We start from the raw sequence: 25173 nt of genomic DNA, 5'->3' as shown, positions 1-25173 counted from the left end.
GAATACGTGACCCACGTGACCACGAGCTTAAATTTGGAGCCACGAGCCTGGTGCCTTTTAGAGGACATCCCGAGCGTCACCCGGACCGTGAGAGGCGAGCACGACCAGAAACGATTAATTAACGGACAAAAGTTGTTCGTTCGAGGTTTATCCGGCGCGAGCTCAAGGTGACTGTCCAGGTGTGCGAGGACGTCATGTCCACCAGCCAGGTGAGGTCGATGCTTCGGAGCACCGATCAGCTGGAGACGCTTGAGAGGCAATTGCTGTGTCCCATTTGTTTGGAGATCTTCACCAAGCCCGTGGTCATCTTGCCTTGCCAGCACAACCTGTGCCGGAAATGTGCGAGCGACATCTTCGAGGTGAGGAAAGCGTTCGGCCAGGTGGACACGAGCCGGGCTTTGGGGGCTCCGAGGGAGGTGGTCTTGGTCTTCAGTGGGCACCTTTTTTGGGGGTTGGCATGATGGAATATAAGATCTTCTTGAATAAGAATCCATTTCAATGACGCATCATGGGGGCTTTTTTTGTGTGGTTTTTTAACACCTTCCCAGACACTAAGGTCTGATGGAGGATTTCATCCACATTGTGATGTGATGTGGATCACAATGTGGCAACGACTCACTTCGTCGGCCGTCAGTCCTGGCCAGCCGGTTCGTGAAAGACTTGGACCAAAAGCTTCCACAAGAAGGTGGGAATAATTGGGGCTGTTGGAAAAAAAACAAGAAGATAGAAGTGAAATGAACAGGTGGGAGGAGTCCAAGTTGGGAAGGTTTTGGAATTTTAAAGGGGGGAAAAAAAAAAAGAGATATTCAAACCCAACGGGCAGGTGGGGAGAAATCCCGACTTTATACGTACGTAATAAATATATTTGTTGGCCAATCGTACACTGTTTTCCCACTCAGAGGAAGAAACTTGAGACGAGATGTCGTGGGACTGAAAAAGATGGTTGCTCGGGTATCTTGCTGCGGTCACGTGGGATGTAGACCTGGCAGGACGGATCCTGTGAATTGATGGAATCGGCCACGTGACTCGTACTTTCCTGATTCGCACACCTTTCAGCATCTGGTTGATGTGTAATGATCTTCGCTGACTTGTCAGGTTGAAGTGCAACACCAGGTGGTGGTGGTGGTGGTGGTGGTGGAATATAGGTCCACACGAGATGTTGACGGAGCATCGGGTCGCTCAACGCAAGTGGTGAAGAACTCATTCTGAACACCGGACAGGTTGCCACTCGGTCACACGGTGTGTACATGTCCACAGGGCAGCCGTGGGAATCGAACCCCGACCACTGAGGACGATACAACAATTTGTCTTCACCTGCTCTACGTCCAACCCATTCGCAACACCTGGGGTCGACCGGCACAGAAGAAATTTGTTTTTCCAGCCATTGCTTCTTTGGGTTTTTTTTATTTATTTTTTTTGAAGATGTATCTTCAAAGTATAAGACAAATTGTGAAACTTAATTTTAGAATTTGTGAGCTGTGTCTGTGACGGGCAGACGGAAAGTGTCCACGACTTTATTTAGATTTTCTCTTTCCTGGACTTTGTCAAAAGTCTAAGTCTCCATTGAGGTCGAGCCATTACCGCGGCCTGTCCAATTTCACTCGCACCACAGGATGCGGTTTAGATAGGCCGACAACGCTCGGACACACGATGGAATGTTTTGGCACGATGGTGGATGGTGGATGGTGGCATTTCTAAAAAGCCATCAACGTCGGCGTCTCGAGCGGCCCTCCCTTCCCCTCCACACCACCCTCCTCGCACAACCAAAATAGCATGATGGGCACAACCAATCTAGGTTTGCAGCAAATACCAGGCGGGTCACAATGATGGCTTAAAACTCTCAATTTCCCTTTCTCTTCCACCACAGAGTGCAGCAACACCCGTCATTTGTCGGCCTTTTGCCCAGAAAGCGTTCAGAGAGATGTTTGCTCCGGAAGGTCGACCCGGCTATAAACTGCCGTCCCGGTGTTTCACAGGCAAGGCGATTCATCAATGTGGGTGCCCTCCCTCGGATGGACGTTGAACTGGGAGTCCCATCTGTCGGCATTAGCAGGTGGACGTTAGAGATCCCACGGTGTCCTCCTTGAAGAGTACATGAGCTATCGTTGGCGCTGTGAACAAATTCCGCATTCTTGATCTAACCTACAGAGGGCACTGCATCAGCACCCTCAGCAAATTGTACAACCCACAGTCATGTCTTTCATACGGAGGATGATTATGAGGATGAGGAGGTAGTAGAGGAGGCCGATGGGCAGAAATGGAAGGTACCCCAGGATTGAATAGGGTGATCTGTATGTCGTGATGCCTGGAAATTGGGATTTTAAAATTGTTTATTTGTTTCCACGAGCTGAAGCTCCAGTCTCCGACGGGTCTCTGTGAACACCATGAATATTCTCTTTCAACTCGTATCAACATGTTCTGTGATATTTGCATCATCAATCCCCTACAGGTTTCACTGAAGGGGTCTATAGGTTTGCTCTCTGTTCGTCCATCCCACCTGTGCTTTTTCAGGCTTTTTCTCCCCCCCCCCCCATACTCTTTAACGTATTCAACTGAAACTTGGTGCGTCAGTTTATTATGATAAGTTACAGAACTAGTTCGAGTTTCAGGGCGTTTTGTCGATTTTTTTTTTTTCACCGAGTTGTACCCTTTTTTTGGATTTATAAATTTTCATGTCGGTCAGGGACGTGTATTACAGAGCAATTCTCGCTCTCGTTTCATTGGTTTCAAATTAAATTATTTTGTATTCACATGTATCGTTACAATTTAATTCTAGCTTAAGTTTGCCAAAAAAAAAAAAATCATGTACTCATTTTAATTTATGAAAAATGCAATCCCTGGCATTTTTGGCTACGTGCGTGCATGCACACACGCTATAGCTCCATTATAGTATGATGTATGGTGGTGTGAAGGTTGGTGTCTTTCTACCCTAACCTCCCCACTTATACCCCCCTCTTAGTTTGCAACCTTATCCTTGAACTCATTCCCATTCCCCCACCACCACTGTTACCTTGTTTTGACTGAGTTTCAGAGGTGCAAATTGGCACAGGCATGATGGGCCAAGTGGCCTTCTCCTGTGTTTCCATATCTTTGTATGTAAGTCCCATGATCATTTTCTGTGCATCCTTTTGTTGAATCCCCCCCCCACCCCCCCAAGTGTGAATTGTAATTTTGGAGTTGTTGGCCATGATGTTGGTTCCTGAAGGTCTATCTGACTCTGCCCTGAAATTCCACCCCATGACTACCCGCGTAGGCTTCAAACCCATACTACACGAGCCGTTCAGGAATGCTGCCCTCCGGGGGTAGATTTCGCTGCCCCTCGTGTCGTCACGAAGTTGTGCTGGACAGGCATGGTGTGTACGGTCTGCAGCGCAACCTGCTGGTTGAAAACATCATCGATATATACAAGGAGGAAGCGATGAGGTGAGGGTCATGCGCTACTGACGACTACAAGAAGAAATAAAGGTTAAAACGTGTTCAGGGGTAAATAAAAATTAGCAATCCTGACGTCTTCATCACAAATGGAGGAATTTTGAATTCATTTCACACCAGTTGTGCGGCATGATGTTGGAGGCATCTATTTGTTACATACGCAAATACGGTGGGTGTTTATTTTTTATTTTTTTTTACTCCTCCCCTACATGCTCAGGCTGGTAGGACAGCCGAGACAAACACGGACTTGCCTCCGAACTGTCTCGTCTGGGTTCGAATCTGCACCCAGCTATAACCCGTCATCCCGGTGTTTCACATGCAGGGAGATTCATCAGTACGTGCGCCGTCACTCAAATGGACGTTAAACCGGGCGTCCCATCTGCCCACATTAACTGGTGGACGTTTAAGATTCCACGGTGTCCTTCGTGTAGAGTAGGCAAAGTTCTTGCCAGCAACTGCTCCTCAGCTGAGTAGTGTTGGAGTGGCAACACATCAAGGATTGTAACCCTAGTGAAGAAACGGCTTCAGTAGAACCGATGCCCTTTATTGAGTGTTATTCATCCACCCATCCCACCCATCCATCACGAACGTCCATAATAGATCGGCCTTAGATTGTAGACTATTTTTGATACTGAGCTACAACCCTAATAGACTCCTGTTGTAAACACGTGCTCACAGGCCGATCAAAAAACTGGATCAGCCGATGTGTCCAGAACATGGAGAAGAGAAGATCAATATTTACTGCGTCTCGTGTCGTGTGCCCACATGCTCGCTCTGCAAAGTGTTTGGGGAACATAAGGATTGTCAGGTCGAACCCCTCTGCAACATCTACACTGGACAAAAGGTGATGTGTGGCCTCTGAGTAATGTCGATGACTTGTAATTAGTGGATAAACGGAAAAGAAATGTGAACCATTTTTGTTCAAATATTCACACATATACTGTATATATGTATATACATTGTGTGTGTTGGGGTTAGGGGGTGTTACAATGATCAAAGGCATGTGGAGGAGCCTGTTGTACATGCATCATACGGAGGAGGACAAACACGATGGGAAACGTCAGTGTTTCATGGGTTGGGTGATTCATGAATGTTTCCAATCCCTTGTATGGACGCCAAACTGGGCATTCTGTCTGACGGCATCAGTTGGTGGACCTTAAAGATCCCATGGTCATTTAGGAAGAGTAGGCGAGCTATCGGTACCCTGAACAAATTACAAATTCCTGCCCTAACTACTACTGTGAAGGCAATTGCAAACCACCCAGGATAAACCTTGCCAAGAAACTGCTTCGACAGCACTGACACTGCAACAGAAAATGGTACATCAGAATATGTGTGTGTGTGTGTGTCAGTGTGTCTCCTCCATAACTCCAAAACTATAAAACCGAGCAGCCTGAAACTTTGTATGCTTACAAAGAAAACTCCAAGGAAGTGCAAGAGTGAAAATTTGATGTTTGAGTTAATTAAAACACCCTTTTTGAAGAAAATTAGCGGCATTATTTAATTATATCCTTCATCGGGAAATCCTCGGCCACCTCACTTTTTCCTGGGTAACCTCGCTGGGGTCTGAAGCCGCCATGTCTTTTGGCCTGCTCAACCATGCCTTGACTTGGAACAGGGCGCAACGATTTCTTAATGATAAAGTTGTTTTTTTGTCACTTTCCTCGCTCATATTGAATGCCTGTTCATCATCGTTACAAATTGTTGTGTACATCGCTTTTGTAAGTCCAATAGGTTTCAAATTAGGAGCTTGGAGTGATTTCATGCATTATATGATTCAACTTTCCACGATCTACTCTCACGAACTAAATAAAGTATATCATCAAAATATTATTTCGGTTCTGAGGATCGGATATCATCCGGACTAAGTGTTGACATCTGATAATTTAAAGGAATAACGAGTCTCATAACTAAACGATATACTTATTTACTTTAAGCAAGTTAGGCTATGTTCCCTTGTCTTCCATACATACACAAAAAAATGTGATATTTCTAAATGATTAAACTTGTATTTTCTACTGCTTGGAGAATTACTCAAAAAAAAAATTTTCGGAACGTGCCAAAATTAACCAGCTTCACTGAGCTATATGGTTTAATGCTTTCACCTCGCACCCTGTCCCCCAGAAGGACTGCCTATCCATGGTGTCTGCCAGATCGATGTTTATATTTTTGGACGTTTCACGATGTGCTCTACAGGGAATGGAAACATATCTGGTAAAAAAGTAAAATAAATTAAAAAGGACGTCAAAGAAAAAATAAATTGTAACATTTGCGCGAACCCCGAACCGATGTACCACATGACGCGTGCACAGACAAGATGGCAAAATGGCACATTTTGTGCAATGTTTATTTCACGGACGTTTGAACTTTGTGATGTCTCCAGGGTTGTTCTGCATTAAGCTGCAACACTTTTGTGGATGAAGTCATTTTATTTCATTAATTCATTTTATTTTACTAACTGCTGCGTGCGCGGTGAAGATGGGCTTTAAAGTTAAGAGGATCCTTCATGGTATGCAGCGACAGCTTGGCCAACCGTTCCTTATCAACCATTTTATTGGAGTGCCTGCATAAGTGCTTAAGCTACTTGCTGAGCGCCCATTGTCGATAGTGGTGCTGCGTTACGTCATTATGAGCGAATCGTTCACTCTCTGAAGACGCTTTTACCGTGCCACGTCACCATCAGCGAGTGGTTTGTGCTCCGTCACCCTGAGTGAGTTGTCAAATAACACCCGATTTCCGAGCTGTTTGCAGTATCAACGTGTTTACTGTTTATAAAGAATAATGTTTGTGAACATATCCCTGAAACGTCTATATAAATGCAACGTCGTTTTTCGGTGGAAGCTATTCAAGGTTTCTGGGTTGTATACAGCAAGTACTATAGTTGGTAACTGACCTGACGATTCCCAAAAAATTGCCATGTGCGTGTATGCGTGTATGTATGTATATATGTGTATGTATATATATATATATGTATATATATATATATATATATATATATATATATATATATATATATATATATATATATATATATATATATATATATATATATTGTTGCGGGGCCGGACGTCGGCCGTGAGCACGACTGCTCGATGGAGCTGCGGAGTCGGCTCGACCGATCGCCCGGAATGTATAGGTCGTCCCCCGAATAACTCCGGAGCTGGCGGGTACTCTATCAGACCGAACTCGCCAATATATAGACCACATGGGGTAGGGTTGATTGCCAATTTCAATTTACCTAAATACCCATGTGGTCCAAACTACCGGGAAATTCACCCTCAGCCGACTTTGTCCGAATCGAGTACCTATCGCCGACTCGGATCCCGCGTAACCGAGCGGAATTACCAATGTCGTGCCGGACCAAATGAACAATTTACCGACCTGAACGGCCGTACTAATCCTCACACACGTGTCATGTCGAACCAATGAAAGAAACACAAAACGAGCTGATACATTTAACAAGAGGGGATATTTATTCACAATAATGGGGGACTAGGGGAGCACGCAAGAGGCAGGGTTAAACCGAATATCAAGCAAGACAAATAATATACAGGCAAAAGCACTTAACAGTTCACTACTTATCAGACGGGCCCACACACACACACACACACACACACACACACACACACACACACACACACACACACACACACACACACACACACACACACACACACACACACACACACACACACACACACACACACACACACCCAGAGGAAGTGGTGGCCAATGCCTTTATTTGGACCTTCAGCCAGGAGGATAGTCGAGCTGAAGATCAGGGTCTAACTGGGACCTGTCCGCCTCGTGCGGTCTTCAGGCTGACTCGGTCCGGTGAGAGGCGAGCCGAACCCGGCCTCCCTGACGCCGCTCGGCGCCCGTCCTGGCCACCAAACCTCGACTCCGTTCTCTTTGGCGACGACACGCAACCTTTCCAGCTCTGGCGGCGGATGGTCCTTCTCAAGCTCAATCCTCCTCCTCCGGAGGAGGAGGAGGAGGAAGAAGACGCTCAAGATGGCCACGACCAGCCCAGATCTCTCTGGCCATGACGACGACGACGACAACAGGAACGCTCTCAAGATGAACGCTCCTTCCTTGCTTTTCACTTCCTCTCTCCTTTTCCGCTTTTTCTCTCCATCCTCTCTTGCTTGCTTCCTCTCTCCTTTTCCGCTTTTATGCGCTCCGGGGAAGAGGGTTGACCTTGTTTTCGTCGCTGCAGAACCGCCCCAACGGTCGTTTCTGTTTTCATCGCTGAAGATGAAGTTTTCCTAGCTATAAAAATAAATCACAGCGCATTTACATTGACTTACCCATTACACAAGGGACGGGAAGCTATTTATAAAACACATACTTACCGATATAACTAATCTATAGGACCTGAATGTTGTGTGCGATAGGTTTCTAAATTTGTAACAATATATCCACATATATCTGGGAAGGGTTTGATAGCACTGACCTTGTGTAGGCCTTCTTGGTTTTGGCGAGAGGAGCATAGGAGGTGTTAACATATTTATATAATCCTAGCCACCATTGTTTAGTTGATTTGGTGAGAGCTGATTGGCCATTCCCTCCATTCACAGGTGAGAGATGTGGGTGGGTCTTTCTTTATTTATATATTGATTGTTTTTGATGTTTGCACGTGGTACTTGCTTGGGAGTCTCATTGGTGTGCATTGCTGTCTGCGCTGTCGCTGATGATTCGCCAATTTGCGATGAAACTGGTCCTGTCGCTGAGGGGGTGTGTAGCATTGGGATTCTTGTGTGTGTACTGTGCGTGAACGTCTTTATAGTTGTGGTGGAACTCTGGGAAGGGTTTGATGCAGCATATCGCTTACCTTGTGTAGGCCTTCTTGGTTGCTTTACACAGCAGCTTTGGCTTGAGAACAATGGGAGGTATTGATTGATTTATAAAATCCTAGCCACCTGGTTTAGTTGATTAGGTGAGAGCTGATTGGCTATTCCCTCCATTCACAGGTGAAAGATGTGGGTGAGTATTTATTTATAGAAATATATATATATATATATATATATATATATATAATTCCAGCTATCTCTTTGTGTCTGTCTGTCTGTCTGTCTGTGACCGCTGTTTCTCGACAACCACTGGTCCGATCTAATTGAAACTTGCCAGGTATATTGCTGGGGACCTGAGTATGTGCCTTTTCAAGGTTTGATATTAATCGGATGAGTGCTTCCCAAGTTATGGCCATTTATTTACCAAACCAATGACAGGACACATTGTTGCGTAGGCGTGGCTGTTGGGGAAGAGATCCTCAGTTAACAATGACAGGACACGTTGCTTGGCGTTTTGCACCCACAGTATCTATCTTCTATCTATAATTCCATCAATCTCTGTTTGTTTGCCTTTCAAAAGGTTTGAAATTAATCGGACAAGTGGTTCCTAAGTTATGGTCAAGTTAGAGCGCGTTCCCCATTACGGGTTACAATATACGGATTTCCGGATAGTGATGACTCGCTGTATTCAAATAATTTCTCGATTTCTTATGCGCATTTATACATAAACACAATGCCCCAATCCAGTCGTCGTTTACGAGAGCGAAGGAACGGCCTGTGTGGTTGTCTGAAAGTTTTTTGGGTTTTTTTGCACGTACGGCCACGCACGTACGGGCATGCGAAAGCGAAAGAAATGCCTGTGTGGTTGTTGTTTCTGGCACGTGGTTTGAATGTTTTGGTTTTTTTTTTGCACGTACGGCCACGCACGTACGGGCACACGAGAGCGAAGAAACGGCCTGTGTGGTTGTTGTTTCTGGAACGCGGTTTGAATTTTTTTTTCGCACGTACGGGCACACGAGAGTGAAGGAACGGCCTGTGTGGTTGTTGTTTCTGGCACGCGGTTTGAAAGGTTTTTTTATTTTTTTTATTTTGCATGTACGGCCACGCATGTATGGACACGCGAGAGTGAAAGAACAGCCTGTGTGGTTGTTGTTTCTGGCACGCGGTTTGAAAGGTTTTTTTTTATTTTATTTTTTTTTTTGCATGTACGGCCACGCATGTATGGACACGCGAGAGTGAAAGAACAGCCTGTGTGGTTGTTGTTTCTGGCACGCGGTTTGAAAGGTTTTTTTTATTTTTTTTATTTTATTTTTTTTTTTGCATGTACGGCCACGCATGTATGGACACGCGAGAGTGAAAGAACAGCCTGTGTGGTTGTTGTTTCTGGCACGCGGTTTGAAAGGTTTTTTTATTTTTTATTTTATTTTATTTTTTTTTTTTTGCATGTACGGCCACACATATATGGACACGCGAGAGTGAAGGAACAGCCTGTGTGGTTGTTGTTTCTGGCACGTGGTTTGAAAGTTTTTTTTTTTTGTTTGTTTTGTTTTGTTGTTGCACATACGGGCATGCACTAGTGTATATAATGATGTCAGTGTCATGTCACAAATAGGGTCAGTGTGCTTCTTTCATTAAATTTATTGTTCCTCACTGCAAACCTCCAAACTGGTGATCAGCAGAGCAGAGACAATGTGTTCATGTGGCAGATGATACTTGTTACTATCAGGTCGTGCAGCAAGTGTTGTGATGGGACTCGATCTGTGCCCTTTTTTTGTATTCCATGTCGAGGCTCGTGTAAGAGCCAACACGCAGAACATGCAACAAGACAGCAGACAAGAGGGGTGGGAGAGGGAAGCACAAAATAATTGGGAACAAAGACAATAGGGGGATCTGTGGAAGGGAGAGGGAATGTAGGATGCCTAGTCCGTGACTTGATGTGGCTTTCCCAGGAAAGATCATGGCAAATAGTGACGCCCACTATCTATAGTGTCTACTCTGTAACAATTTGCAGTTGGGAGTAATCAGTGATATCAAGAGAATCTATGATCAGTGCTCTACCCTCTAGTTGTATCAGTTGTGGACTCAGCGTTTTGATGAGCAAGATGGAACAACTGTGCCTCCCCTAACGTTTATCAAGAATGAACTCCCTCATTCACTTACCCTCAGATAAATGAAACCAGGGATGGCACACACATTGATTGATCACTCTGCCTGTGAAACACCAGGATGACAATTTATAGCTGGGTCAGGATTCAAATCCAGGCTTGGCAGCTGAGAAGCAAGTGTGCACACGTCTACGCCATATATTTTATTAGGAGCAAATACCACCTGTCACTTCGATGATGGGAATAGAAAAGGAGTGGGGAAAGAGAGAGGGGAGGAGAGGAGGGGTGGGGGAAGGGAAGGCAGACGTGCGGTGGAGTGTTAATTATTATTCATACCGTTTCATCAAAATTATTCTGCATAGAATAACAGTGAAGATTGAAACAAAATCATGTCTGAAATCCATTTTCTACCGGTCATGCGATAAACACCAAAGACAGAGACAGAGGCTGCACTGTCTTAGGAGGTTGCAGAGCAAGGATGGGACAAATATAGAGGGGTGGGGGAAGGAGAGTTATCATATTATATTAACCAAGCATGCATACACATGCAAGCAGGAATCGGAGCTCTAACTTTAACATGGGGCCATGGTTTTTGGAAGTGCTCTCTGGCCCTGAACATGCGCTGGCCTCCATTCAAACGTGGAATTTTAGAGAAATCCTTGCGCTACCTGAAGGTCCTCCAACGAGCTCCAGCGCATGTTCTCGCTTCGAGTTGCGCACCGAAATAGCCCGACCGTTGTCTCCTCAACATCCCTCGAGGTTGCGGTGAATGTTTGACGAAAATGTGGCAGTTGCGGCAGTTGAAAAGTGGGAGTACAATGTGGTGTTTGGAGTGAAGAGATTGTAATGTGGAGTTGTGGCAAAGAGGTGGAAATTCCTTGTAACGAGGTTGTCCATAATTGTCTCCTTTAACTAAAATGTAAGCGTGAGTTGCGTGCATTTTTGATCGTCGTGTGAAGTGGTTGTGGTGAGCATGGCACAGAATGGTGAGCGGTATGCAGGCCTAAGGTGAGATGGCAGTTGAGAATTGGCACGCAGTTTTGAGTGGAAAGCAGATGTAAATGAGGTGCTCACCGTGCGCTTTGCTGGGTTCCTTCCATCGTTATTGATGTGCGTGCTTCGTGTGAGAGAGACTAAGGAGTGGTAGAAGAAGTGTAAAGATTGAACATTGAGGACCGAACTAAAAGAGCCCTATGCAACGCATCTTTCTCATTTACCCACTAGACATATGGAAAGGGCAAACTAAACACGTACTATTGAAATAACTACCTTGGGATCTCTTTACGTCGTGTGCCATTATCTCGGAGGCATGCGGTTTTACAGAACCGCAACACTATACTTGAGTTCGTCCGTGAGAGTAGATCGTGGAAAATCGCATCGGATAATGCATGAAATCGTTCCAAGCTCCTGATTTTAAAACGATAGCACTTACAAAAGTGATCTACACAGCGATTCGTAGTGATGTAGATGAGGCATTCAATGATACGAGTGAGGAAAGTGGAAAAATCACATTTTGAACAGTTTATCGTTAATAAACCGTTGCGGCCTGTTCCAAGTCAAGGCATTGTTGAGCAGGCCGAACAAGGTGGCAAATTGATACCCCATCGAGGTAACCCAGGATGCACCTAATAAAAGATATAATTAAATAAGGCTGTTAATTATCTTCAAAAGGGGTGTTTTAATTAACTCAAACACCAAGTTTTCACTCTCGCACTCCATTGGAGTTCCCTTGGTTTTGCATGCCAAGTTTCAGACTGCTAGGTTTCATGGTTTTAGACTTGTGGAGGAGACACCCTGACATACACATACATTGACACACACTCGCATTTTCAGTGTAGATAACGTGGCTACATATCCTTGGCTCTATGGAGCATTGAAATGTCGTCTGTCCTTTTGATTTGTTCTTTTTTGAGAAGGTCGACTGACTCTCTCGCGTCTTGGATTGTATCTTGCAGACGTTATAACCATCACACACACTATTTATATAAAGAGCGAGCTATGTATGTAGCCATTCTGGCCAAATGCCAAACTGCCAATTTCGATCAGGTTTGCGGATGATCACCTTACCGTTTAAGGCCACGAACCGCCTCGAGATACTTGTAGCGCTGAAGTACATTATGATAAGCCTTGGTGATGAAATCCTATCTAATAATTGCAACCTTACTTTATTCTGCATTAATTACCATCATAAGTTAGGAATATGGATTTGATCTGTGAAATGGGTACAAAAAGCGGTGCTGAAGAAAAAAAAAAAGTTCAAAATTTGTGGTTGGGTGACCTTGAGGAATAAGATGTAGAAATGCAAATTTTATGGCCGATCATATAAGGTGCGTGCGTGCGTATAAATATCAACCAAAGAAGCACACTGACCCTATGACATGACTCTGACGTCATGGACATAAATTATGCCAACACATCACCTCCACACTAGGAGACATCCGTATGGCACTCAAGCCTTTGCAGACTGAGATTTAAAGCCGATGGTCATGAGGAGACGAAAGCAGAGATGTCGATCTCGATTTCACCCTTATTGTGGGTTCATCAGGACAACATTCTGCTGATCGTTTGTTTGTGACCGTATTAGGCTTGCAAATCTCCTGACTGGTGATCAGCAGGGCAAACACAATGTGCTCGCGTGGCAGGAGACGCATGTGCAGCAAGCGCTGTGATGGGACTCCATCTGTGCCCTGCTTCCTCATCAAGTTAGGGGGTTCGATTTGATTATACACACATTATATATATATATATAACATAAACATGGTGTCTCAGATTTATGTTATCCAGAAACTATCGTAGATGTTTGTCATTCCATTTCTTATCGCTGTTCAAAATGCCTACACGTTGTTGGTGGTCACTTTGAGCATTTCTCCCAATAAATTCGACATTCTGCTCCCCCCCCCCCCCCCAAGCAAAGGAGTTCCTGACTTGAACAATTTCTAGTTTAGCATAATGTGGGAAAACAATTCTGAGACAACGTGTATATATTGAGGAAATGTTTTTCCAATATGTTTAAAGCATAAAAAAAAAACAGAAAAAGTTACCATTTCAGGACTAATGTGAGTATCTCGCCCCGAGAACGTTTTGAACAACCCTCGGAGCGTGTAATATACGATCATTAACTAAATCCCCCGCTGGAATTATTTGCAAATCAGATGTCATAATGAAGTGTGTATTGGAAAAACGTGTCAAATATACATTCTCACCTTATTTTAAGCAAAGTGCCGGTGAGATTGCAGTGAGGGTGTAAATTTAATGTTGTCTGCTCTTTATGGTGCTGGAGGCTCCGCCGTGGTTAACGCGAAACTCTCAGACTGCCCAAAGGTGCCTGTGATTTCACCGCGTTCCTCTATATTTATACTACCTTTCATTGGCAACGGTGCTCGACAAAATGGAACTTACCTTTTCATCGTAATTTTAAGCAAATCGTGTCAGGTCATGCGATGTGATGTGCAAATTGGCATGGATTGTAGGACGGACCTCCTTCGGAGGTCGTGCCTCCGAGTTGTCTGCTCTGGGTTCGATTTTTGACCTGACCATCCTCGTTTCATCTTTTCGTGCGCTGCACATGGCTGATGGCTTGCATCACTTGCCAGGAGCGTGATTGTCCCACTGATGCAGTGCCCCCTGCCGGTTGGAGCATGAATTTGTAATTTGTATAGGGTGCCGGTGATGACCCACCGACTCTTCGTGAAGGACGTTGTTGGATCTTTACAGTTAACCAACTGATGTTAGCAGATGAGAGGCCCAATTTAACATCCATCCGAGGGACAATGCGCACGTTGATGCCTCGCTCTGAAAGCGAACCTCCAGAATGACCATATTGCATCTAGGACGGGATTCTCACCCGGGCTCGGCAACTCGGAAGCGAGTGTGAATACCTCGAGAGTCTAGACTATCCTGCCAGCCGTGACCCGATTTATAAACTTTTGGATTGTTGCATTGCAAAGAGTGCTGTCGGTGTCTCGACTAACATCTGCTTGTGAACATGAAAGATCCACAGTATATTTTGTGAAGACTACCAACTTACAAATTGCTGCGCGCACCACCACTGAGAAGGCATAGTTAAACCACTCGGTGTAATAGTTTCTGTGGGTCTCCTTTTGCTAGCACCTTCAACCACGTGGTGTAATAGTTTTTGGTAAAGCTGTGGAACCCACCTTCAAGAGAGGATATATATAAAGCAACACTTGCTTTGTTCTCAATGTGAACAGGCGCAGAATGTAAGGATGTACGACGGTATCGGCCGATAAAGATACTTTGTCATTTTCAGGAGAGGGAGAGGAATAAAACACGAGAAGGTGGTGGGATAGCGTGTGGGATTGTATCATCATAAACGATGTATCTGTATGTGTATAGCCACTGTAAGTGTATGTGGTATCAATTTGATAATTATGTTGTGGGTTTGCTTTTCAGACTGAGCTCAATGAACAAGTCGCCGGTCTTGTGGCCTGTAATGACAGAAGACAAGCCCTTATCAGTCAACTGGAGAAACTTTGCTCTGTGATCGAGGTATCCACAAGCAAACTGCCCCATGCAGGTGGACTCAAGCACACTGTATGACAATGTATAGCCTATCTCCATAAATATACAACGGGTGGATACAACATCTATAAAAGAGATTAAGTATTCCAAGGCGTGGCCACTTTCTTTTCTTGAGATATATATGTATATACAATGAGGAAGAAAATACATGAAGTATTTTAATATGTAGCTATGTGGAAGGTGGGGGGTCCATAGCTCGATGGCGTTGAGCGTAACATGGACCGTGTGCTTGTAGTCGGTTGGATTCCTGTGGGACCTGTTAGGCGAAGTTGTATGTAATATGTGCACTGTGTGGGGGTGGTGAGTGTTAAAATCGAAGATGGTCAGGGTAAGGTTGTGGAGGGTTTGGGGTCATCATGAACATCACAAGTGAGGAGATGCACCATTCCTGACCTATAGGGATCATATCATTTCTAATCTGTGGCATAAAGCCTTTGCCGCTCCTCACCTTCACGGTCTGAGTTACTCGTCACCGTGAAACCTCAACCAGCCTGTGCCAACACAAGTCCTCGGCTGCCCCCATCATCAGTAAGAGTGTGTTGTGAGGCACCATTTTGGAGTTTCGGTTTTATTTATTTCCCTGTACATAAGTTGTATATGCCCTTCTCCCTGCTCGTGCTTGTTGACTCGCTTGGTTTGTTCTCGCTTGTAAATGAACCCTTTATAAAAGTAAGAAACGTTTTCAATCATCCTGCCTTGAGCATGTGCCACCACCAAAATTCTGCTTTCGGTTTGGTAACGTTGGGGGAACGGTAAGTGGTGGTTACTGAACACATTTTAGTTCGGAACCTTTCGGCCGTTTGCGGGATAAAAGATCCCGGCGCAGACGGCCTGTGTTAACGGAAGTGGTCTGATGCGACAACATACTCCTTGGTCTACTTTTTATTGGCCATATATTTTACTATTGGGAGTATGTAATTCTTCAAATACCCCATGTATACCAACACTTAATTTACGACTCGAGCAACTCGTATTCTCTGGCTTGGGCAACCAAAACTCTCAACATAAAAGTTCACTAAAACATCACCATCAAACACACACACACTTCAAAGATTATTGGGACAACACCTTCTCCACCCCTTGCGATCTCCCCTACCCTTCATCATTACCCGCGACCCTTGTTGTCCATCTCCGTCTATTTTCTCCATCGGCCTTGCTGTTGATAATACCTCCTTCTCTTTCTGCTGTTCCCTTATGTTGCATCCTGATCCTTTCTGCATTCCAACTCTTCCATGAGCATTGGCTCTGTATTCCAGAAACACAACATACTCGATGAAAGACAAAAAAAACACCGTTTTATGATCTATTTATTTAATTCAATATACCTATACTTGTGTATGTAGTTTCTAAAAAAAATTATACATTTCTGACAACTTTTTGAATGTGGCACGATGGTGCACAGGTAGCACACACACACACACACACACACACACACACACACACACACACACACACACACACACACACACACACACACACACACACACACACACACACACACACACACACACACACACACACACACACACACACACCTTTGAGCCGTCTCATCTGGTTTTGATTGCTAACACGGTTAGAAACTGTCGGATCAATGCTTCACATGCATTACAAAGTGCACAATCCATCGTACGGACGTTAAGCCGGGTGTCCCATCTGCTAAGATTAGTTGATGGACATTGCATGTCTCGTGGTGTCTTTCGCAAAGCGTAAGCGAGTTCACACCAGCAGCCTGAACGAATTACGAAAAAGTTATGGATGGATTCGGACGAAGTTTGATGTGTGACGAGGACAAATTGATTCGATTTTGGTGAAGATCCGGATCTGGATACTAGAATTTTAAAAGATTTTCTTCACCATTCAGAGATGGGGCCAAAAATGATCTATATCATGATATTTCAAAATGTTGTGGATGAGTTTGTTAGGTGACGAGAACAAGTCGATTCGATTTTGGTTCAGGTCCTGATGCAGATCTGACCTATCGGTGGGATACAAAACGTGAACTGTTCAGCCTGGCGGAGGTACGCGCTCTACCGAGTACCGTTCTAGTCTGGCAATGTTAACGTTTTTATAAACCCTGTTTCAGGCCGGTGTCGATGTATGGAAGCGAAGCGTGGGCATTGCAGATCGAATATGTAAAATAGATGGGCAGAACAGAGACGGGTATGAAACTGCGGATGAATGGATCATCTCTGAAAGAAATGATTCTGACCTCAGAAATCAGGAAGAGGTTACAAATCGATACTAGTGAAGAAGAACTTGGTAAGAGAATACTTGGTTGTTATGGTAATGTACAAGGAAGGTCAGAAGATGAAGTTATTGGAGCTCGTCGTGGAACCTACAAAGACGTGGATTACTTGTCAAGGATATGGAATGTTTGGGTTTCCACAAAACTGGTGTATTGCATCATTTGACCAACCCCCGTGCAAAGAGTGGAAAATGGTCCTAAATCGTTTGTTGTCTTTATTGTTGCTGCTTATGCTGCTGTCGTCGTCGTCGTCGTCGTCATCTTCGTTTTCCTAGATTATTATTTTGCTCCTTGCATATCCCTTTCAATTGGCACTCTTTGCAGGAAAATGGCCGCGAGCAGCAGAATGTTATAAATGAGCGCTTTGATGGGTTGCTGGCTGCGCTTGAGGAGCGGCGTCGTGTTCTCCTCCGTACCGTATGCCGTGAACAGGAGGGACGTATCCGCCGCATTCGGGACATGGTCTCACGGCACAGCGTAGCACTCCACAACACCTCACACCTTGTGCAGGTGGCTTTGCAGTCCATCGATGAGCCAGAAATGGCCGTGTTTCTGCAGGTATGTGCTTATGCCGTGTCGTCGCTGACCTGACGTGTGATCGTTCTTTGAGAAACTAACTGTTGCTCAGACTTTTGGAGTTTGTTCGTTTGCCATTCCCATCTGAGTCTATTGCACATGATGCTTGAATCCCAGTTTCAAATCCCATTTCGTGTGTTGATGTCCGTCTACGAATGTTCTTGTAATTCTTCTAAAAGTACAATGATGTGTACTAATGTTCTTGTCCTGCATGTAATATGTGGTGGGCTTGGAATCCTAGGAGTCCTGAGTTCAAATCCTTGTTGGCTGTTCAACTAACACCAGGTGGGGTTGACCCTGCCTGTCATCCTTCTGAGGTTGGCAAAATGAGTACCAGCTTGCTGGTATCTTGTGGCGGAGTGATGACCCATCCAGGATTATGTCCAATAGCCAAGGAGACTGCTTAGGCAGCACCAATGTTCTGTACAGAGTATGGTCCTGATGGATGGATGGATGGATGGATGGATGTATTATGTTTAACCTCCTCCATGAGCCTTAGATTGATGTTTATATAATATCTAATTCTCAGGTTTTTTTTTTTAGTTTATTTTTAAATATCCTGGATTATGGGGTGATCGTTGTTTTGGAAGCGATTACTGAATGAAACAGGTTTTGTATGTCACTCATTTTGTGATTTTGTTTTTCTTTGCAGAGTTCGGGACCACTCTTTGACAGGTGAGATGTTTGTTTTACCATGTGATGTTTGTTTTACGTTTACCTTGTTATATCCTATCCTGTGTTTGTTTTTTCTTTCTCTCTCCCCCTCTTTCCCTCCTTAGAATCACTGAGGCTTGTGAAGGAGAAGATCTGGAAGCACCAGAGCCTGGTTATGAGAACATGGACCATTTCTCTGCAGACTTGGAGGAGGCAGAAGAGGCCATTAGGAGTATAACATTCACATCAGGTTCGTCTGCCGATGGGGAACAATCATTACGGTGGCAACTCGAAATAAATAATACAGTGCAAAAAGTAAGGGATTATTAGGTTTTCTTGACAACAGTTGACAACCAAAATCGAATCGGCTTGTTCTTGTCTCTTTACTAACTCATCCACCAAGTTTTGTCATTGTCCATCCACAACTTTTTGTAACATCCTGCTATGTATCGTTTTTGGCATCATCTCTCTAATGGTGAAGAATCACTCGATAAATTTAAAATAAAATAAAATTCTCGTGTCCAGATCCGGATTCGGATCTTCACCAAAATCGAATCGATTCATCCTCGTCACACACCCAACCTGTCCACCAGGTTTTTTTTCGAGTAAGTCCATAACTTTTTGAGATATCTTGCTCAGACAGACAGGGGTGAAAACGTAACGTCCATCCTGGGTTGTGAAGGTAAAAATTTATCAAGGTATAATTATATAATTTTTAAAGTACATGTATGTATAGAGCAATGGGATTTTGAAGGGGTTCTGTACACTTTTTTTTTTTTAAGGTTATGGTTAGAGGCTTGGTAGTCGAGTAGCTTAAGCCTTGTGGTTCGACCCTCAATGGTGCGGCTTCAATTCTCATGAATGACCGGTGAGAATTTCCCCACCCTGCAATGGAGTACTGACCTGTGTTCGATTAATTGTTCCCTTGAAGTGTTCATGACTTCTTGTGAGCACTTTGATGCTCTTTTCACACACAGTATGTTGTTCATACGGTATTGCACAAAATGGTAGAAAGGTATCGTGCGATCCCCTACATAGCCGATGAACTCCTTTCCCTTATGGTTTTTTTTATTATTGGTTCACGAGCGCCAACCGGAGTGACCACTATATTCGTTATGTCTGTGTGTCTGTCTGTTGGGTAGTCGATCCAGTCGAAAAAAAAAAAAAAATTCGGAAATTTTTTTTTTGATCTACCCTTATCAGTATTTCCGTCGATATGTTTGTCTGTTGGGTAGTCGATGCAGTCGAAAAAATAAAAAGAAAAATTTTTTTTTTTGAGATTTGTTCTGCCCTTATCAGGATTTAAAATGGCGATTTCAGTTAATACAATGGTGATTTCAATGAAACTTGGTTGGTAGGTTCATACCATGACCTAGTTGTGTGCAAATGAAAACCGTTGCTATGGACACCACCGTTGCGTAGCAACGGGACTTTGAAATTTTTGAAAAATCATAAAAAAATATATTTTTTTTTCAAAAATCGGGCCACGAACGACTGTGAGCAGTACATTCAGCCATATTGTCAAAAATTTCCAGCCGGATCCTATGAAAACTGTCGGAGAAGATAGACTTTGAATGAACCCTGGTCGAAAACGATAAAAAACGAAGTTCGTTATATCTCAGAGACTATGAGTCAGATATACATGAAACTGGTATGGTAGGTTCATGGTATGTCCTAGTTATGTGTGAGAAAGAACCGTTGCTATGGCCCCTCCGTTGCCTAGCAACGGCCGAAAAACCTCTAAATGTGGGGGTATTTTAACGAAAAAAAATCTGCAGCATTAACCCTTGAAGCTAGAATCATGAATTTTCTTGTGCTTAATCCTCAGGTCAATCCCCATCGAACGGGCCCATCATGTCAGGTTCTATTGGGTAGTCGACTACTCATGTCCGCCTACCGGCTTGTGCGTGTTTGTCGGGGGTTTTTGACCCCCTTGCAGTTGTTCGATTTTGATGAAATTTGGGTGGTAGGACCAGTTTATGACCTCGTTGTGCCGCGTAGGTACTGGTTGCTAATGCCCCTTTGGTTGCCTAGCAACGGGATTTGAAATTTTGAAAAATCATTAAAAAAAATTATTTTTTCAAAAATTGGGCCACAACCGACTGTGGGCAGTACATTCAGCCATATTGTCAAATATTTCCAGCCGGATCCTATGAAAACTGTTGGAGAAGATAGACTTTGAATGAACCCTGGTCGAAAACAATAAAAAAAACGAAGTTCGTTATCTCTCAGAGACTATGAGTCAGATATACATGAAACTGGTATGGTAGGTTCATGGTATGTCCTAGTTATGTGTGAGAAAGAACCGTTGCTATGGGCCCCTCCGTTGCCTAGCAATGGCCGAAAAACCTCTAAATATGGGGGTATTTTAACGAAAAAACAATCTGCAGCATTAACCCTTGAAGCTAGAATCATGAATTTTCTTGTGCTTAATCCTCAGGTCATTCCCCATCGTGTCAGGTTCTATTGGGTAGTCGACTACCCATGTCCACCTACCGGCTTGTCTGTCTGTGTGTGTGTCTGTCCAGGGCATAACTCCGTGGACTTTGATCCGATCTTGATGAAACTTGGTTATGTGTTCGATATCAATGTCTAGTTGTGTTTTCCTGGATGAGGGCATGCTACGCCCATTGTGGGCGGAACCACACCCAAAAAATAGCCATTTTTATGGGGTAGTCGGATTAAAAATCTAACTTCTCCTAGGGAATTGACTGAATGGAATGGGTTCTTCGGTATTTGAATAGCAAAATGAATTAACTAAAACTTGTCGTCGTCCGATTTTTCATTTTAATCCCAAGGTCAAGTTCACAAGGTCAAAAACTTAGAAAATTGCGAATTTTGACGTAAAAATCATACCACCGCCAAAACTTTGAGAGCAAGGATGACTATTTTTTATGCATAATCTTGAGGTCATTCCCCACCTAAAGTCTTGAAACCATTTTGCTCTATCTCGAACACCTTGCCCGTGGCGCCCCCTGCAAGTTTGTTTTTACGCCGATTTCATCAAAGTATGGATAATCCGAGGAGTGCAAAATGCCATATAGCCTATATGATGTTATATTGTTCGTGGAATGTTCCAGAGGAAGTTTTGCACCAAAGGTCATAATCCTTGACCTTTGACCTTTAAAGGCCACAAAAGTCAAATTTTCAAAGTTGTGGGAATCGAACCGGGTTTTCGACCTTCTTCAACAAACTAACTCCGATAAGCCATAGCACGTATCCTGTTTCCTTATTTTAATGTCCACAACATTGTTTTGTGACCTTTTAAAGGTTATGCAAAGGTCAAATTTTGAAAGTTGTTGAACGAAACCGGGTTTTCGACATTTTGCAGCTGTTGATTGAAGGCCACTATATTTAATTATAACTTGGTCAAAAATTATCATTGTCTCATCCTTGACTTCTGACACAATCTACATCATCAAATCCTGTTCGAGAACCATTGTCGTCTTCAGAGTTATTATTATTATGTATTTATTTTCCTGAACTCACACCACCCCCAACCAAATATTATCACTGTTTGGGAAATGTACCAAGATTTTCTTGATAATTTGATGAAAATTATTGAGTTCAGAAGGGACGTGTAATGAGATCGATATAAACTTGAAAAATCTTGGAATTTATTTTTCAGAGTGGTAACACTGCCCCCCCCCCAACCTTCTTTCCTCCTTTGTTGAAGTACTAAGTCGATGCGCCTTTTGAAGTAGAGTAAGAAGAAAGGGGGCCGGGGGAGGGGTGTTCCAACAGCTCAACAGACACCAATTCCAGAAGATAATTTTTTTTTTTTTTTTAAAGATTGGGACCATACTCTGTGCAGAGCGTTGGTGCTGCTTAAACGGTCTCCTTTGCTATTGGGTACAATTTTGGACGGGTCGCCACTCCGACAGTATACCAGCATGCTGGCACTCATTTTGCCGACCTCGGAAGGATGACAGGCCGAGTTACCCCACCTCGTATTAATTCAACAGCCGAGTGGGATTTGACCTCGGGACCCAAGGATCCAAAGCCAGTCACCCTAACCATTAAGCCAACACCAGGCATAGCAGGTAATGAGGAGACGTTTCTTTTAAGAGGCCTTCAAATAACTTTCTTTATCTTGTGCAGATATTGAGGTTGAAGAGGACCCAGAGGAAAACTTTAACGGATATGACGAAGAGCAGCTGTTTAACGAATCGGGAGAAGACCATTCTGATGCATCTGAAGGTGAGACCTTTGTTATCACCACGTGTTCTTTGTGGTTTGACACAAATCACATCATCTTTTTTTTTTATGTCGCAATCATTCTTTTTAGCCTCACCAAAGAAGTGAAATTTTTAAAAAAATCATAAATTTCAATTTTAAAAAACCTGGTTTGTTTCTCTTTCTCAGAACGATTCCAGTAACTCTACACAAGAATTCAAGTCTCTCCCCCCACCACTGGTCAACGCTTTGAAAATTAAATTATAATTGGCACAAGAACGTATCACTAACTTATTTAATACTTGTTTTTGAAAAATAAGATGTTTATCTACTTTTTTTTTCAATTTGCTTCTTTTTGAGATGTTTTCTATGATCGTTTCTTCATTTTTCACGACAAATCAAGACAACTTGGTTTTTCAAGTTTTGTTACAATATTAATTGGTCGTTCTGATATTAAAAGCATCTGTGCAATTGCTGAAGGTTGGTACTATACTGTTTGGCAGCTTTCAAGTTTGTTTTATACCATTGTTTAAATAATGTGTTATTTATTCCTACAAGCTCGCGAGAGCGTCATCGTTCGCATCTTGTTGAAGAATCATGAGATGTAAGGAAACGAGATTTTGAGTCGAAGAAGGCTTCTGTTTCACGGTCATGCTCTTTGTAGAGTAACGAAGTAGGGATGTGGTGTGCAATTTCTCCTCCCAGTGGTGGTCAGGCTGGGAATATGTAATCTGGCCAGGGTAACAACACACTGTGGCATGTCCTTTTTGAAAGGTACCATGAGATTGTTACCATCCACCAGCAAATGCGAGCGTACAGGCACTCGACGAAGTAGCTCAAAGTGGAGTCTGCGACCTGATACATCCTGCTGGCACCTGAACAAGCTGAGTTAGCCCCACATCTAATGAAAGGAAATATTCATAAACGCTGTGAAAAAAAAAAATCCCTTTCTGAGGCATGCTCTAACTTTTGTAATCATATTCCTTATTTATAACGTGTTGTAGAAAGGTCTGACATTTATATTTAGTCATTTAAATTAAAGGAAACTGCACCAGATTGGGACATGAGGAAAGGCCTCTTCATTACTTCCTGGAATAGGGCCCTTTTGATCTGTTTGAAAGCTCTTCCTTCTCCTTCTCCTCCTCCCCACCTTACCTCCAAGCCCCCCTCCACTGGCTGCTGGCAGCCACGTACTCATACAAGAGTGAATTTTGCTAGGACTTGAGCTCTCATACAAAGAGGCATTCATACTGTTTGTGCTTTGCTATGAAAAAGGAGTGTGTGAACAGTCGTTACTGATGTGTGACATTAAAGATCCTTGTTGAGTGATGATGCGTACATCATAATATAAAGCGTTATGTTTGGAACTTCTTGGTGTAATAATTTCATTTGTTTATCACACAATGGAACATTTCCTCGACCATTGTGTTTTAGCAATTTTTAGATTGGAATAAGCCAACTTTCTGAGTTGGCTTTTATATAATCTTTATAAACCTCAATGAACATGATGCCAGGAAGGAGAGCTCAGCTCTATGTGGCACCACCCTGGGTTTGAATCTTAGCCCAGCGATATACTGTCATCCTGGTGTTTTGCAGGTTGGGTGACGAATCAATATGTCCAACCTGGGTTTCTCATCTACCAGCACTGGTCATTGGTGAGTGTTAATGATCTGAAATAGTCACGATGAGTGTTGGGAGATGGGACATCCAAAGTGAGCGCAACCCAATGATGTCCCATCTCCCAACACCGGTCGTCGGGTGTTAAATATCCCACAGTGTCTTCACTAAATAGTATGAGTCGTCACCGGCACCCTGAACAAATTCCAAATTCATGCCCTGACTGATTACTGGAAAGGCAATGGCAAACCGCCCAGCATAACCCTTGCCAAGAGAATATGGTACATTGATGATGATGATTATGATACACAGCAAATCTGCAAAAACGAACCGGTTGTATTTGGGAAGATCCCAATTCAAAACTGAAGGCACCACCAGCAATGTAGTCGCTCAACAGACAAAACTCAAGTCTGACGGTTTGACCTGCGAGTCCTTTTTATCCGGAACTCCGGAGACATCGTGTGCTGCAGTGTTAAGTACGCTCCCATGGGGAGATGTAACACGTGATGTTTGCCTGCAGTCAGTGATGTCACTTTAAGTGTGGTTCAATAATGGGTGTGATATTAATATCGAATTAGTTTTTGTGAATATTTTTAGATGTTTCCAAGAGAGCATAATTTCATAAAAGGATGTTCCACAAGTCGATGTAGGTCAACAAATGCTACAACGAGACTTGAAACGTTTCAATATCAAACTTTTTTTTATTTTTGAAAGGCCGACGGATCATTCGTTATTTATCTTTTGTATTATTACGAGTTATCGAGTTGCACGAGATGTGAATAAGGTATCAAAACGAAGCACAGTATCCTGGGACTACACAAAGGAGCTTGAAGATCGACGCCACATCCATAATTGAGATGATCGTGAGAACACAAGGTTTCGTGACGTTTCCTTAACTTAAACATCAGCAGGATTGTTAGCAGAGTGTATTTATTATGTACAATAAATATGGTGGAACTTTGGACTTGACCATGGGCCAAGACCCAGAAGTTTTGAGTTATCAACACCTAAACCCACCTGTCCCACATCCTGC

The 25173-nt window shown here is 43.4% G+C and overlaps 1 protein-coding gene and 1 long non-coding RNA gene across 2 annotated transcripts; both read left to right on the top strand.

Annotated features, from left to right (window-relative positions):
- The first annotated feature begins 40 nt into the window (after window positions 1–40).
- On the top strand, window positions 41–23890 carry LOC147013545 (tripartite motif-containing protein 54-like). Its single transcript, XM_085855430.1, has 9 exons — window positions 41–359; window positions 3254–3423; window positions 4111–4276; window positions 14744–14839; window positions 17442–17675; window positions 18346–18368; window positions 18473–18597; window positions 22449–22547; window positions 22713–23890. Exons 1-9 carry the CDS (start codon window positions 195–197, stop codon window positions 22724–22726), a joined length of 1092 nt encoding a protein of 363 aa, XP_085711556.1. The 5' UTR covers window positions 41–194; the 3' UTR covers window positions 22727–23890.
- Window positions 6412–8439, top strand: LOC147013546 (uncharacterized). The gene is made up of 2 exons (XR_015051369.1): window positions 6412–7978; window positions 8013–8439. It is a non-coding gene; the product is annotated as an uncharacterized LOC147013546 (long non-coding RNA).
- Window positions 23891–25173: the final 1283 nt, after the last annotated feature.

The sequence above is a fragment of the Eptatretus burgeri genome, chromosome 14 (genome assembly GCF_056783735.1).
Source record: "Eptatretus burgeri isolate ZD-2024b chromosome 14, Ebu_testis_v1, whole genome shotgun sequence".
In the NCBI taxonomy this organism is placed as follows: domain Eukaryota; kingdom Metazoa; phylum Chordata; class Myxini; order Myxiniformes; family Myxinidae; genus Eptatretus; species Eptatretus burgeri.
The sequence above is the reverse complement of the archived record's forward strand: the minus strand, read 5'-3'. Positions and strand labels throughout refer to the sequence as shown.

Excerpts from the sequence above, each read along its gene's own strand:
- LOC147013545 (XM_085855430.1), top strand. The coding sequence starts at position 195 with ATGTCCACCAGCCAGGTGAGGTCGATGCTTCGGAGCACCGATCAGCTG. Across the intron at positions 4,277-14,743 it reads ACATCTACACTGGACAAAAG|ACTGAGCTCAATGAACAAGT; the intron begins GTGATGTGTGGC and ends TTTGCTTTTCAG. Across the intron at positions 18,598-22,448 it reads GAGTATAACATTCACATCAG|ATATTGAGGTTGAAGAGGAC; the intron begins GTTCGTCTGCCG and ends TATCTTGTGCAG.